The sequence below is a fragment of the Heptranchias perlo genome, chromosome 13, assembly GCF_035084215.1.
Source record: "Heptranchias perlo isolate sHepPer1 chromosome 13, sHepPer1.hap1, whole genome shotgun sequence".
Taxonomy (NCBI): Eukaryota; Metazoa; Chordata; class Chondrichthyes; order Hexanchiformes; family Hexanchidae; genus Heptranchias; species Heptranchias perlo.
Window position 1 is genome coordinate 34,769,363 of NC_090337.1, and position 17,158 is coordinate 34,786,520.

Consider the following 17,158-nt stretch of genomic DNA (forward strand, 5'->3'; position numbering starts at 1 on the left):
TACAAATAAATGTCTCTACACTTGGTTTTTTTCTGTTATATTATGGCCCCACGTCTATTAGCGCGGCCTCTCTCTATTAGCCACTGTTGTTTTTTCCATCCCCGTCAAAAGGAGCAACGCGCTCCAGTGCCTCTCTCGCTATCAACAAGTTCCCAAATACAGATGAGTATCGCCAGTTTGTGGAGTCATTCACGTGTCAGTGGAAAACTTCCAGCTCTTCAAACAAGAAAGCCCCCCCATAAGTGCACGCCCACCCAAGGGCCAGGCTGCCTACTTACTGGGGAGTCAAAGGAGAAGGCGCATTCGCTCTTGTAAACCCTGTCCCCTGATCTCGGGACTCGGATGGTTGGCATGTACGGGACCAGCAGTTCTCCGATGTCTGCAGCCATGTTGACATTCCTAACCCAGAATGCTGTTCAGGGCAGACATTGATTATGAAGTGAGCTGGAGCTGGACGAGCAGAGACTGCAGGACGACAAACTATTTTTAAACCAGTGCAAACTCGCAGCCCTCCCTCCTGCCATCCGACCCGCTGACGCTTCTGCACTATGGAAAGAAAAACGCGAAATTTAAAAAGCCTTCACCCACACTAAACTGGAAGAGAAATTGGTGAGACCTTCCCCTTAGACTCTACTGTGAAAGCCTAACTACTAAAGATGGTCAGTGTTTCACAAATCTCCTCCCTTATCTGTCTCCGCACCCACTATGTGTTGTTCACCAATTAATCCAGGAGAGATGGGCTATACAGAGATGCCAATGTTGAAAATGTTAAGACTGAGATTTATTTCCTCGCAAAAAATGAGATCGTGGAGATTATTGCTAGGAGGTAGCGCAGCTGGAAAGGTATCAGACACTGCTAGTCCTTTCTACATTCTATGCCAAGAAGCCCTTGGCTCTATGACCCGCCGAGTCAGACTCACCATGGACAAAGAGAATACAATGAAGACACAATTTAGGAAGGTGGAGAATAAAGGAAGCTGTTAATGGAAACAGACTGGAGTAGATTGTTAGAGGGACGAAACATGGAGAAGTGGCACAATGCAGGAATACAAAGTAAATCCAGGCCCTGTATAAGAAACAAAATAGGAATATGAGGAAACCCACAGGGGCAACAGGAGAGATAATGCAAAGGCGATTTGCATTCCTCAAATCTAGATCTTCAGGTTCAGTGGCAGACAGAAATATAAGGATAGCATGAAGACTTCAAAAACTGGTTAGAGAAGCAAAATAGAGAATAAGGTTAAGATTGCAGGGAACATAAAAAAAATTAAAGATTTCTGTGAGCACATCTGGATAAACAGGAAGTTAAGGAGGTAGTACAGTACTACCTTTAAAAGGTACCAATGAGAATGTGGTATCAGGCAACCAGGAAATGGGAGATATCTTGAACAATTTAGTGTATTGTTCACAGGAAAATTTGGTAACTCCCCTGGAAGTGAGGACTGATTTTCTGGGAAAAGAGGAGGACATTTTAAAGACAAAGTAAATAATAATAAGAAAGTGATAGCACTCAAAAGACGGCAAGCCCTGGGTCCAGATGGCCTTCACTGAACAGCACTTAAGGAAATGGACAACAGAATTGGTCACGTTCTGGCAAGGATCTTTAGGAAATCGTTTGAATTGGGAACTGTACCAAAGGAATGGAGAGAAAAGGATGTAAAGGTGGTATAAAGAAAAGGTGTTTATAAAGGCTATCCTGGATATTAAAGGCCAATGAGGCTGATAAGTTTACATAAAGGGAACATTGTTTATCTAGACTCCAGCAAGGTTCTTGATGCAGTGATGTAAAGGAGAATTGTAAATAAGCTAGAAAAACATGCAATAGGTGGACAGCTTTTGAAATAGATTGATAACTGGCTGCTTCAAAGGAAACAAAGTGGTCATACATGGAGTTGCATCAGTGTGGTAGGAAGTGACTGGTGGGATGTTTTTCTATTCACATTGTACATCAATAATTTAGAAGTGGGAATAGAGACAAAAAAAGTGCTATTGACATGAAGGTAGACGGGAGCCGCAAACAATCAAAAGCTGGCTGATTGGGTGCAAAGAGATGAAGATAAATTGGGAAGTTGGGCTGAGAAATGGCAAAGAAATTCACTGTCAATTAATGCAAAGTGATGAGATTAGGCAGAAGGAATAAGCATTGGGACTATAAACTAAATATTATTAGTCTACAGGATACAGCACAGATTAAGGACTTGCGGGTGTAAGTGGACAAATTGTTGAAATCATCTGCACTGTGTGTGGCAGCGGTAAATAATGCAAAAATTATCTTAGGTTGTATAGTGCTTGGACGAGAACACAATTTACAGGATGTGACACTGAGCCTATACAGGGCATTGGTTTGTCCCCATCAAGAAAAGACTACAGAAGCTAAGTTCACTTAAACTAAAGAGAAGATTGAGAGGGGATCTTATTGAGGTATTCAAAGTCCCTAAAGGCATCGAAACTTTTGAACCCTAAGCACAACAATGGGTGTTGCGATGGTTCTTGAAATAAATTTCTGTCCACTTTCAAAGAGTATTTCACCTTTTGAAGACTAATAGCACTATTACTGCAAATTTAAAAGTACAAAGTTTTAGTTTAGATTTGAGAGAGGGAACAACTTGTTTTATATATTTTTATTATTTAATTCTATAACCTTCAAATTTTTGTATAATATTAAGAATGGTAAAGTGTACAGGTGACGTGGAGCACCGCTTCGTGAAGTGGTAGATTGTTGTTTTTCAGCCAGAGTTCCCTATCCATTAAGTTCCTGATCTCGGATGCTTTTGCAGAATGCCAATGAGGCCTTTCATTTTCCTGTGAATATGGTAGGAAAAGTAGAAGGCAAGTTATCCTGGACCATTCTCACACACATTCCAATATCCAATTTCAGAATTCCATGGACAGTAGCATGTGAGCAAGTTCACCTACCTGGCCTCCTGTCTAGGAAATTGTGCATGGCATAGGGAAACCTGAAAGTAAAGCATCTGTTTTGTACATCATACGTAAGATTGATAAATATTACTTACTTGTACATCTTTTGATGGAAAGGCAGAATATTACCAACCAATAAAAGAGAAAATGGTGATTCTAAATATAACCAGATGTGGTTATTCCAAGCATTGTTTTCATGAATTTCTAAATGTATAATTTGCTTCAAGTAAATTTTTTTTATTCGTTCGTGGGATGTGGGCGTCGCTGGCGAGACCGGCATTTATTGCCCATCCCTAATTGCCCTTGAGAAGGTGGTGGTGAGCTGCCTTCTTGAGCCGCTGCAGCCCGTGTGGTGACGGTTCTCCCACAGTGCTGTTAGGAAGGGAGTTCCAGGATTTTGACCATTTTCCATGCCAAATCAATTCAACTATCTGTCCTGATCTGTATAATTTTTTTCTTTAATTTTACAAAGTGTATATGTTGACACATGAGGTCTGGATTGCAAAAGGGATTCAATAGCTGAAGTAATTTTACTGCAGAATGCAAGTAGTTATTTTGGACCATACTGATGATGATATTTTCATCTAATAAAGAACCTTAACACCTTCAAAGGAGACAACATAGAAGATATGGTTTCGACAGGAACAGTTCAAATTCAACCACTGAATGTAGTGACTGATTCATTATCATTTAGATACAGTCTACTGTAAAGTCATTTTTTGCACTAAAATATTGAATTATCCAATCATTTGAATTCAAAGAGTAGACTAATAATCTGTTCTGAGTCAGAAAGAGAGAATAATGAGCATTAGCAAGAGAGATTAATACTGCAGCAAATTGATGTTATTTTGATTTTCCCCATTGTGGCAGCAAATTTCTGGAACATTTACAGTTTGACTGTGCGGCTGTGTTATCGGTACAATTGTCCTACAGCAGTCAACACCGATGATGATGTGGACATCAGATTTTGCATGACGTAATGGAGGGTAGGAACCTTTAGCTGCCATTCTAATCAAAAAGTAATATATAATTGCATATTGCATCTATTACAAGATTACTGAACTTTAGATTCATAAGCAAAATAAATTGTGATTGTATAAAAGCAAATCTGTTTATTTCATCCTAAACAACACCTGGGGAAGTCATTACCAATTGTTTTTTTAAAACCGCTGCACAGAAAGGATAATTTGGTATTGTATGGTGAAGGCCAGTGTGACTCGTGGGGCTTCAATGCTAAGCACTATAAAATCAAGATTCAGTAAGGGTAGTTGATTTCACTGTTGCTTCAATCTGGAAGTAACAGCACCAAAAAAGAAACATTGATAACTTGATGACAATAAAACAAGCAAGACTTCAAAAAGTCTATATATTTGCATTAAAATAATCCTGGGGAAAACCTTATAATGAGTTTACAGATATGATCTATGGTATAAACATCACAAAATGACCATCAAAAGTACTGAATAGTCCATTGGCTGCAAATTAATTCTTTCATATTTCCTTTTTAAGTGACTGGGAACAAAGAAATTCTACATTAGCCAAACACAAATAAAAACACAAAAATAAATACTGATGAGGGAGGCCATTTCATCCATATAGTTCATCCTTCCATAGAAACCTATAGTTCCTCCACTACAAACTCTTGAATAATTCCAGAATTTTTCTCTACTGACATAAATCAAATCTAAATTAAGATCCATTTTTGCACTGAAAATTTAAAATGGATCTTAAAAGAGTTCTACTCTAAGACAACTTGGTAGCACAGTGTGTTGGCGTGTCAATACACTGCTTTACGGCTTGGTATCCAGTGTCAGGAGAGGCATTGAGCAACGGCAAATGTTTCCCTACATAGAGGGAGGGAAAGCCAGACAAGGTTAATTAAGTCAATTCTCAGATGCTGGTTGTTAGATTCCACAGGCAAGGTGCAGGTTCTCCAGCCGAGGTCAAATTTCAATTTCCTCATAGACTGAAAACCTTCCTTGGGAGCCCAAATGGTTACTCATTAATTTTATTTCTCACTTGCAAAACCAAGCTAGATGAACCGTTAGGAAGCAAATCCTGACTTCCTTAAAAATACTGCTTTAAGTAATTCACTAACAACCATTTGATTGTGAGGGGAATGATAACTAGCAATATTGTAAAACTAAATTCAACTCTATTTTATTGCAGCAATTTATATTCTCTGTGAAGAAAGAAATATAATATTAAAAACATCTCTGCTAAAACTATTGTTTCAGCTTAAATGTAATAATTATCCATGACTGCATATTCTTAGTACATGGAACATAATGAATTCTGTAAGTTGCCTTTTTGGCTGAGAAAACCTATGCATTTAAGAACTAACTACGCAAAGTACAATTACATTGTACCAAGTGTGATCTAATGCTTTTAGTTTGTGCTTCCAACTGTTCTGAGTAGTGCTCAAGACTTCATCTGGTGATAGTATCAAGCAATTTTATGTCATAGAACCAAAGAATTTTACAACACAGGAGACCATTTGACTCATCGTGCCTTGCCAGCTCTCTGAAAGAACAACCCATTCAGGCCCATGCCCCTGTTCTTTCTCCATACTATTTTAATTTTTCAAATATTTATCCACTTTCACTTTTCTGGTAGGATATTCCATAACCTAACAACCCTTTATGTTAAAAAAAAATCCTAACCTATCCCTTTCTTTTTTTGGTGATGAACTTAAATTTATTTATGCTCTTTCGTTACCAACTCACCAACCATTGAAAATAGCTTTTTCTGATCTACTTTACTAAAACCTCTCATAATTTTGAACACCATCAGGTCTCATAATTTTCTTTGTTCCAATGAATAGAGCTTCAGTTTCTCTAGTCTCCCTTCATAATTAAAGCCTCTCATCCTCATTATCACCTCTGTGAATTTCTTTTGCACCCTCTCCATGACCTTGACATTTTTCTTAAGTAAGAATATTACAATTGTAGCCTAACCAATGGTTTGTAAAGATTTGCAATTAATTCCACTTTTGTATTCTGTGTCCCTATTTATAAAAGTTAGGCTCCCATGAGCTTTTTAAATATCTTTTTCCAACTTCTAGGTTTCATGTATTGCTATTTTCATCTTTAAGGTCTTGCTGAGTAAAATGCACAAATTAATGCCAATTCGTAACGATTTTGACGCCCTGTCCCACAGACGTGTATTGACAGGGAATTGGTTTGAGTTTCCAAACCCATTTCAGTTACAGCCTTTCTCAACCAAAAACAGGGGACCTTCATCATTTGTATTTGGTCTCAATTGAAACCAAGGTCCCCATTTTAGGATTTTTTTGACCAATTTTCCACAGAAAACATTAGAAAAAGAATTACATATAAATATTGGATTTTTTAAAGCGAGGTCTATTCACATGTTTTTTTAAAAAGCACTGAGATGAAAGGTAGTTAAAACTCTAATGGATTAGGCTTTGAAGTTGTCCTCAAAGATTCAAAACAATAAGCAATCCATTAGCTTGTCTTGGTAATTGATAAATACTTCACATCATTTTGTCAGGAGATTGCTGGTCCTGGGATTGTCTGGTCTTATGTTATGAACACAGGGAGATAAAGGCAGAGATAGAGACACACACTGACAGTCAGGTTTTTGCACAGAAAGCTGCATAGGCAAACTTTTGTGAGATCCAAGGTCAGAATGCAGGAGGGTAATTAGAAGTTGTTTTGTTTGAGTCAAGCAAGACGATCCACTGATTTGGGAAAGTGTAATGTGTTCATTATTTTGTGTTATATTATGCTAAGACAAGATCTACTGATTGAACTGTTGCTCTGTATGTTCACGTGCTGTGAAATAAACCAGCTTAACAATTCATATCTTGCCTTGTCTTATCAGTGTTTTCTCAGTTATCCTTTGAAAAAATTGGAGTGGCGCACATGAAGACACGGGCAAAAGACACAAATATACAGTCCAACTCACTAGGAGGTACAATTGTTAGACTCCTGTGTTAAACTATCATATCTTTAGATATTGAGTAGTACAGGCACACCCTAAGAACATAAGAAATAGGAACGGGAGTAGGCCATACGGCCTCTCAAGCCTGGTCCCCCATTCAATAAGATCATGGCTGATCTTCTACCTCAACTCCACTTTCCCACCCTATCCCCATATCCCTTGATTCCCTTAGTATCAGATCATTTATGACTGCACCCAAGAGAATATCTAAGACAAGATCCTAAACTTGTAACAGCCCCAAAAGTGAATAAACACATATTTTAAATTTTAAAAAATGAAAACGAGTAAGAGTGAGAAGAGAGACAGAATTGAAAAAGGAGAGATGAGCAGAAGTGGAGGGGATGACTCTATATTAGAGGAAAATGGAATTTATGCTGTGTGCATGGGCTAGATTTTCGACTCATAAGTCAATGGATGGAAAATCTAGCACCATGATGAATCTAGCCTCCAGTAAAAAATGAGAATACCACCATCTAATGGTGAGTAATCCCCCTTATATCCTCATTCATTAATGCCATGGGTACCTCTCTCAGAATTGAGTCTTACAGGCAGGAGAGACATTTATGCAAGGCCCAGAACAGAATTAAAAACTGATTTGTACGGTTTTTACAATTAAATAAGGGCAGTACTGCTTAATGAAGGTGTATGAGTTACTCCAGGTTATTCTCTTGTAGATGTGTCTATATTTTGGGACTATTGTTTGTGTTATGACATATGAGGTATGAGGTAGATGCCTCTGTCAATATGGCATGGAGATCATTTACTCAGGGAGTGAAGACTTTGGAAAACAGCATTGTTTTACAGGAAAGTGGCCAAAGGATTAAACAGATAGTTCAGTTCCCATACTGCAGCTATGAGTTTAATGGATGATAGGATTTTTCAGACCCCTTTCATGGACCTAGAAATCATGGCGTATTCCATAAGGAACTCTATCTACAAGTATATGAAAGTCCACAATGCTAGTTTTATACATCCTGATAGAGCTAGGCAGTCAGTAAGTGCTGCAAGTAGTAAATATGTGGTTATCTTACATGTGATTTGATGAAGTATAATAAAAAATATTTTCTACTTGTAATTGTATATTTAAATCAACGATTTCTAAAATGCCAAGAATATTTTGATAACTGACTAGTATCTTCTGGGAGGCCAGTCTGATTCTTTTAATAGCTGAGTTATCAGCCAAACTTCAGCTGGAGCTGGATGTCAAAATTCAAGTGCTTTTTAGGACAGCAAGCTCATTGTTTGGCAGGAAGATCCTCATTAAAAGACAATTCCGTGTGGACAGTCCATTTGTGATTCTGAATCATGCTCTTGCCATTACACCCTCTGTGAATACCAAGTTCTTAACCAACAATTGCCATGGTGTATTTCTGCTGTCTCCAACTAGACCCTGCAATCCCAGATTTCCAGCCTATTTAATGATCTTGAAATTCTGAGATTCACAGTTTAAAAATACTGGGATTTTGGGTTTGTGGAAGTGATCTGCACCATAAAATGAAGTTCACCAAAGCAATAACAGCAACATTTCAAACTTTGTCAAACTTCCTCATGTGTTGTAGTGCCAATCTGTGTGGAATTCTTTTGCATGAAAACAATGGCTAACGCGGAAGGCTGCATGTCGAAAATTGATGAAACAAAAGAGTCAAAGGTACATCGAGTTATATCGAGTCTAAAGCACATAAACAAGCCATCCGGCCCAACTGGTCTATGCCGGCGTTTATGCTCCACGCGAGCCTCCTCCCTCCCTACTTCATCTGACCCTATCAGCTTATCCTTCTACTCCTTTCTCCCTCATGTGCTTATCTAGCTTCCCTTTAAATGCATCTATGCTATTCGCCTCAACTACTCTTTGTGGGTAAAGAAGTTTCTCCCGAAGTCCCTATTGGATTTATTAGTGACCATCTTATATTTATGACCTCTAGTTCGGGACTCCCCCACAAGTGGAAACATTTTTGCTATGTCTACCCTATCAAACCGTTTCATTATCTTAAAGTCCTCTATCAGGTCACCCCTCAGCCTTCTCTTTTCTAGAGAAAAGAACCCCAACCTGTTTATTCTTTCTTGATAAGAATATCCTCTCAGTTCTGGTATCATCCTTGTGAATCTTTTTTTGTACCTTCTCCAATGCCTCGATACCCTTTTTATAATATAGAGACCAGAACTGTGCACAGTACTCCAAGTGTGGTCTAACCAAGGTTCTATACAAGCTTTACATAACTTCTCTGCTTTTCAATTCTATCCCTCTAGAAATGAATCCCAGTGCTTGATTTGCCTTTTTTATAGCCTTATTAACCTGCATCGCTACTTTTAGTGATTTGTGTATCTGTACCCCAAGATTTCTTTGCTTTACCCCATTTAGACTCTTATTATCTAAGCAGTATGTGGCCTCCTTATTTTTCCTACCATAATGCACCACCTCACACTTATCTATATTGAAATTCATGTGCCAATTACACGCCCATTCTGCAAGTTTATTAATGTCTTCTTGCATTTTGATGCATTCTTCCTTTGTAATAACTACACACCCAATTTGGTAATGTCCGCAAATTTTGAAATTGTACTTCCGATTCCTGAGTCCAAATCGTTAATGTAAGTTGTGAACAACAGTGGTCCCAGCACTGATCCCTGTGGAACTCCGCTTCCCACCTTTTGCCAGTCTGAGTAGCTACCCTTAACCCTTACTCTGTTTTGTAGCCAGCTGGCTATCCATTCTGCTACCTGTCCCCTGACTCCACATGCTCTGACCTTAGTCATGAGTCTACAATGCGGTACCTTTTCGAAGGCCTTTTGAAAATCCAAATATATTACATCTACATCATCACTCTTGTCTACTCTTTCTGTTACTTCTTCAAAGAATTCAATAAGGTTGGTCAAGCATGACTTTCCCTTCTGAAATCCATGCTGACTATTCTTTATTATATTTTCGTTTGCTAGATGTTTTTCTATTACATCTTTGAGTAAAGATTCAATTACCTTTCCGACCACCAACGTTAAGCCATCTGGTCTTTAATTAATTGGACTTGTTCTATCTCCCTTTTTAAATATAGGAATAACATTAGCTGTCCACTAGTCCCCTGGCACTGTTCCCTTTTCTAATGAAATTTTATATGTATGTAATAGTGCCTCTGCTATCTCTTCCCTTACTTCTTTTCATATGCGCAGATGCAATCCATCCGGACCAGGGGTTTTATCCTCTCTAAGTTTGATTAGTTTATCAATTATCTCCCCCCTTTCTATCTTAAATGTCTTTGTATCTTTTTTGATGTCCTCTTCTAATGTTATGCCCACCTTGTTAGTCTCCCTGGTAAATATTGAGGGAAAGTAACTATATAATATTTCTGCCATTTCACTGTCATTACCTGTGAGTTTATCTTGTGCATCCCTTAGTGGCCCTATCCCTATCCTGATTTTTCTTTTGTTTTTTACCCGTGTCTGTAGAATACTTTACTATTTCTTTTTATATTCCTTGATAATATAATTTTGTAGCTCCTCTTTGCTTTCCTAATTGTTTTTTTGATTTCTTTCCTAACCTCTTCGTATTCCCCTTTGTCATTCTCCTTTATTGTCTATGTACTTAGAGTATACCTATTTCTTTAGTTTCAATTTTACCCTTATCTTTTCATTCATCTGTGGTGATTCATTATTGGCTAGTTTGTTCTTGTCTTTTAGAGGAATATATTTCTCCTGAACTCTATTGATCACTGTTTTAAATATTTCCCACTGCTGTTCTATCTCTTTGTCTGTCAACATTTTTTTCCAGTTTACCTTCCCTGGTTCCATTCTCATCCCTTCAAAATTAGCTTTTTCCCAATAAATTGCTTTGGTCTTTATCTTACTTATGTCTTTCTCAATCATTATTTTAAACTTTATTATGTTATGATCGCTATTGCTTAGATGTTCCCCTATGCTTACTTCTCTTATCTGCTCTGATTCATTTCCCATTACTAGATCCAGCAGTGATTCCTCTCTTGTTGGGCTTCTCATATACTGGGTAAGAAAGGAATCTTGTGCACATTATAAAAACTCCATTCCCCTTTCCCCTTTCCCTACCTCTTCTTGCCAATTTATTTGGGAGTAGTTGAAATTTCTCATGATTATTATTCAGTGTTTTTTACTCATTTCATAGATTTGCCTACATTTTTTTCTTCCACTATTAGGTGGCCTGTAGAAAATACCTATTAATGGAATCGATCCCTTCTTATCCTTTGACTCAATCCATATGGATTCTGTTTCTATCTTATTTTATATGTCCCTTTTTTCTATTGCCATTATATTGTCTCTAATTAGTACAGCTACCCCACCCCACCTTATTCTTTCCCTATCCTTTCTAAATACATTATATCCAGCAATATTTAACTGCCAGTCCCATTCTTTATGTAGCCATGTTTCTGTAAGTACAGATAGTGCAGATGATTAAAATCTTGTTGATGGCTGTGTCTATTTCATAAAAAAAACAAGTCAGAAGGTGCCTGGCATTCTTTTTTACAAGAACAGTTAGCCTTGTACAAGGTGTGTAAAAAAAAAAGTGCCAACAAATTTTGAAGTTAACTGGCAGTTCTACAAAGTTTTACACACACATCTTAAGGCAAAGTACAACACTGACCTAAGGCATAGAACAGCAAACCAATCACCACCTTCACTAAGCCCAATAATGACTCTAGAGGCTCGTCTTTCTCCCGCTGCTACCACATAGGTGTAGCACCTAATTCCTTTGTTTGTGTCTGATGAAAATAGTCCAGGCAATGCATGACTTCAGAATATTCTATTCTTCCAATGACAGTTGAGATGCATTGCACAGTAAAGAACTAATTTTGCTAAAGTCAGTAAATGGTATAAAGAAAATACTGATGGATCATGGCAGACAGTAAGATCTTTTGTAATGGCATTTTGTATTGAGGAAGTTTGAAGTGCTGATCACAGGGAGAAAAGTAGAAAGTTCAGCATATTGACAGATGAGTCGAATTCAACATGAAAGGAAGAAAAGAACTTGCATTTATATTGCACCTTTTATGTCCTCAGGATGTCTCAAAGCACTTTATAGCCAATCAATTACTTTTGAAGTGCAGTCAATGTTGTTTTAAAAGCAAATGTAGCAGCCTATTTAAGTGTAGCAAAGTCCCACAAATAGCAATGAAACAAATAGCCAATTAATCTGCTTTTGGTGGTTCAGGGATAAATGTAGGCCAGGACACTGGGAGGACTCCTCTGTTCCTCTTCAAATAGTGCTGTGGAATCTTTTACATCAACCCAAGAGGGTTTAATGTATCACCCAAAAGAATGCACCTCTCACAATGTAGCCTAGATTATATGCTTATATCCTGGAGTGGAGCTTGAATTCCATACCTCCTGACTCAAAGGTGAGAGTGCTACCACAAAGCCAAGACTGAAAGAGATGATACATGAACATAAATGTGCTTGGAATGGGTGCTTCAAATTGATTCAAACTCATGGTTCTGTGCAGCCAAAAATGTATTCAACTACTAGAAAAAAAACTCAAGACGATTTGGGCTTCCTTGATTGAATGAAATTGTGTATATCACATTGGATACTTACAGTAAGTATGATGGTAAAAACTGAAACTTTTATAAACAGAAACTGTGCTGTGTGCATTTGATCCACGGTGCAGTGCTGAATGTAATGCACAATAACAACTGAAATACTGGCCGTGCACCCCATCCCATTTGTAAGTTGCCCAAAAAGTCCAATTCCAAAGGTGAAGAAGATCAAGATGAATGTAACAGTGGTGACAGCGATAATTAATGCAACGAAAATCACAATGCTAATAATAAAGATGGACTCAAAAAACACTTTTGTTTCCATTTCTGACAGGGTACTGAACATAACAATATGCATTCTCTGATTGAAAGGTGAAAAATAATATCAATATGATCCACAAGTTTCCTGTAAAAAAAATTACATGCTTCAGAGATATGCCAGGGACAAATGTGAACAAAAGCACAGCAAAATTCTGCATTATAGGTCATGGTGGAACAGCCTGCCATCTGTGCTGGAACTCATATTAGTTTTAAAGATCTCCATTCAGAAGAATGTTATTGGTTTGAAATTCCCGTCTGACACTGTCCTTAAGAAGAGTTTGATCAGATTACATAAATAGTGACTGCACTTCAACCAGTCAAATTGACTACAGAGGCTTTATGTCATGGAAATGTCAACATTCTCACAGCTGGGTCATGGACATGTTTCCTTATCTTAGGATACTAAATATGATCCCAAACACAGGATATGCAAGGTTGAATCCCAAAATCGTGAGATCACAACAGGCATCTAGGATTGCAAATTATATCTACATCAACGTATTATTTTTAGATGCAATCCTATTAGATTCTTGTCTCAATGACCTACAGAACTTTCTAGCTACATTGTCTTTGTCCGGTTGGAAATTTGCCAAGGAAATCAAATAGAAAATCACTAATAGGGTTGCAGTGCAGTAAATATTACAGTAGAGGGCAGTAAAACACAGACATCCTTACTGGAAAAGTAGCAAATATCCATATTCATGCACATTCTAGTCACCGTTATTTTTAATCTTCTGCAATGGATATTCAAGCAGACACTTAAAACATGAAATTCAATTTACTTGGAAATTTATCAATTAGAATGTATTTTGGAAGGCTCACAAAGTGAATTGATCAACTGAAAATGCAGCCTTGACAAAAAGTATGTTAAAAAAGCACTTTTGCAAAAAAAACTTTTTAAAAATTGGGAATAGCTGAACTATGCAGCTATTACCAATTTTTTCAAAGAAGCCTAATTTTACATTTGATCTTGCCCATTACTGAATAAATTAAAACTAGTCGGTAAAATTCCATTACCAACAAAAGAATTAAATTTCATTTGCCATTGATTTGCCCAATTGCCTGGCCTGATCATGTCCCCACATGTACACACACAATAGGGGCTACTGAATGATAATCAGGAATGGAAATCCCAGCCAATTTTCCCCTCCAAAATCTGTGATACTATGAGTCACCCCAGCTTCAACATAACTGCCCCAAGAGAGATCAGGAATTCAGCACAGACCAGTACGAAGCACACAAACTCTCATCACCCATTTTATAAATTTTCTCCTCTATCCTTAGGTCCCTCGTTTTAAAAAAATTCATTCTTGGGACATGGGTATCGCTGGCAAGTCCTGCATTTAATACCCTTCCCCCTAGTTGCCATGCCAATTTGATACAACTGAGTGGCTTGCTGGGCCACTTTAGAGTCACATATAGGCCAGACCAGGTAAGGATGGCAGGTTTCCTTCCCTAAAGGACATTAGTATACCAGTTGAGTTTTTACCACAATCTGATAGCTTCATGGTCACTTTTACTGATACCAGCTTTTCATTCCAGATGTTTCAAACCATTCCCCAGAGAGGTTATCTTGTTGCATATATAAGATCTGGATTTGGGTATAGGAATTACAATATTGAAGTTTGCGAATGATACAAAACATGGCAACGTAGTAAATAGTAAGGAGGATAGTAGCAGACTTCAGAAGGACTTAGATAGGCTGGTGAAATGGGCAGACACATGGCAGATGCAATTTCATGCAGATAAGTGTAAAGTGATGCACTTTGGGAGAAACAACATGGAGAGGCAGTATAATCTAATTGGTACTATGAACATATGAAATTGATGTGCAGGAGAAGACCAGCTGGTCCATCATTTCCCACACCATGGAGGCCAGACCAACATGGCTAAACACTTCTTCCCTCCCCCAACCTCCCACCCATATACCTACCCCCGCAGCCATGAAATCTCCTTGGAGAGGCAAAGAACAGAAAAAAAAGAGCCAATAAGGGGAAAAAATACTCTGTAAATTTCCTCTCCAACCCCCTCAGGTGATCGGAACCAGTCCAGGAGATCACATGGACCAAGTGTTATCTATAAAGACACTTATCTTCTATATGATATGATCTCTGTCCCAGTCAGGAACCGGTCCAGCTCCCTCTTGAAGGCATGCAGAGAGTCAACACCCACCACGCCAGACGGTAATGTGTTCCAGAGGTGCACAATTCTCTGGGAAAAGAAGAACTGCCTAACATCCAGTCTATTCCTACTCTTCCATAGTTTAAACTTGTGTCCCCTGGTCCTCCCTAACCTGTTAAACTGGAATAATCTATCAATAGGGACACCGTCCAGCCCTTTAATTATTTTATAGACCTCTATCAGATCACCTCTAAATCTACGCTGCTCTAAAGTAAATAGACCAAGGTCCTTCAGCCTATCTGTATGGCTGATGTTCTTTAAGGCAGGAATCATTCTTGTAGCTCTCCTCTGGGTGCAGTACTCTAGACGCGGTTTGACCAACGACCGGTGTAGTGTCAAAATGGTGTCCTTTGATTTACTGAAGGGTTCTAATAATACAACCAAATACCTTGTTGGCTTTAGCTAGTTTTTCCACATTAGTCATAAATCTTTAGTGATCTGTGCACAATGACACCAAAAACTTTTTCTCTCTCAACCTTTTTCAGTATTGTTCCCTGCAAATTATGTGATTCTGTGTTGGCCCAACCAACATGCATGACATTACCATTTATCTAAACACCATTTGCCAATGTGTGGCCCACTCCCCTAGCATATCTAAATCTTTCTGGATTTAATTGCACTTGTCTACCATCTCAACCCTTACACAGATTTTGGTGTCATCTGCAAACTTACTCACCATACTCTCAACATCGCTGTCCAGCTCATTAATAAAGACCGTGAAGATTAGCAGGTCTAGGACCGATCCCGACACCACTAGTAACATTTCTCCAAGCTGAACCACATCCGTTAATTACAACTTTTTGGCTGTGGGATTGGAGCCAATTCCTAATCCAGCTTGTCAAATTTCTACTGATACCACAAGATTCTATCTTGTGAAGTAACCTAATGTGAGGTACCTTATCAAAGGCTTTCTGAAAATCCAGGTATACAATGTTTACCGGATTACCCTCATCCACTACCCGAGTGACTTCCTCAAAATAACTCATCAAATGTGTTAGGCACAACTTATTTTTTCAGAAGCCCTGTTGTGTATTTCTAATGGCCCCTTCCCTTTCCCAGTGATCATAAAGGGCATCTCTTATGATCCCTTCTAGCATCTTCCCAATTGTCAGGCTGATAAGCCTGTAGTTCTCCAGCTCTGATTTGTCCCCTTTTTAAAAAAAATAGGAACTAAATGAGCTAGCTTCCCTCTAAAGGAACTATCCCTGACTCTATGGACTATTAAAGATATGGGCAAGGGGCTCACAGAGTACCTGTCCCATCTCTTTAATCACCCTTGAATTAATATTATCTGGACCTGGAGCCCTATCAATTTTGAGCTTTCCTAATCTATCCAAGATGACATTACTATCTATTTTAATATTAAAAATGCTATTCAGTATTAAGCACTCATCTGGAACTTAAGCTTCATCTAAAGGAGTACAGACTGATGCAAAATAGTCATTTAGCAACTCAGCCCTACTGAGTTGCTAAATGACTATTTTGAATCTGCCCTACAATATCCTTTAGTGGCCCTAAACGGTCCTTTATGGTCTTCTGACTACAGACATAGCTAAAAAAGCTTTTGAGGGGGGTGCAAGAGCAGAGGGACTTGTGGGTACATATTCACAAATCTTTGAAGGTGACAGGGCGAGTTGATAAAGTGGTTAAGAAAGCATATGGATACTTGGCTTTGTAAATAGGGGCATTGAATACAAAAACAAGGAAGTGTAGAAATGCATAGAGATACTTGACCATGTTAATATAGAAATGCATGAACAGTTACTTGACCATAGTAAAGAAGAAATGCATGATGGATATTTGACCAATGTTAACTCCTTGGCTCCCATAATGGGGTAGCTACAGCACACACACACACAGAAAGACACAATTGTGTAATTACGTTTAAGCCTTGGTATGTTGGTAATTAAGTTGGCTGTGCAGGTGCTTAGTACTGTCTGCCCCCCCTCCCACCCCACTTGCTGACTATAAAATATAATGAGAATACAGTTTCTTGAGAGGCCATGTGGCCTTGAGACTGACTTCAGCCCTACTGATAACCAGCTTTAGAACGTAGGGAGGATAATGTGCTCAGGCCTACGTGCCAAAACAGGAATGAGCTATGGACGTCCAGAGGGGGCAGGCTCACTACTTTATTGACCAACAACCTGAACCAATAAAGAATGTACATGTACGCCCATATTCTATGACAGGTGGACATTGCTAATTAAACTGTATAAATGTGAACTGTTTCCTTTGTTCAGTGAAGAGGTTGTTCTGACCATTGTTCAGAATAC

General features: G+C 38.4%; 1 protein-coding gene across 2 annotated transcripts in view; it reads right to left on the reverse strand.

Annotated features, from left to right (window-relative positions):
• Window positions 1–471, reverse strand: part of usp13 (ubiquitin specific peptidase 13) — a 95,866-nt gene extending 95,395 nt beyond the window's left edge. For both annotated transcript variants that reach the window (XR_010965507.1, XM_067995306.1), the window contains exon 1: window positions 279–471. Coding sequence is in view for 1 of the 2 variants with exons in the window: in XM_067995306.1 (XP_067851407.1) it covers window positions 279–389 (111 nt within the window). In the remaining variant the exon portion in view is untranslated. The remainder of the gene's footprint in view (window positions 1–278) is intronic.
• Window positions 472–17,158: the final 16,687 nt, after the last annotated feature.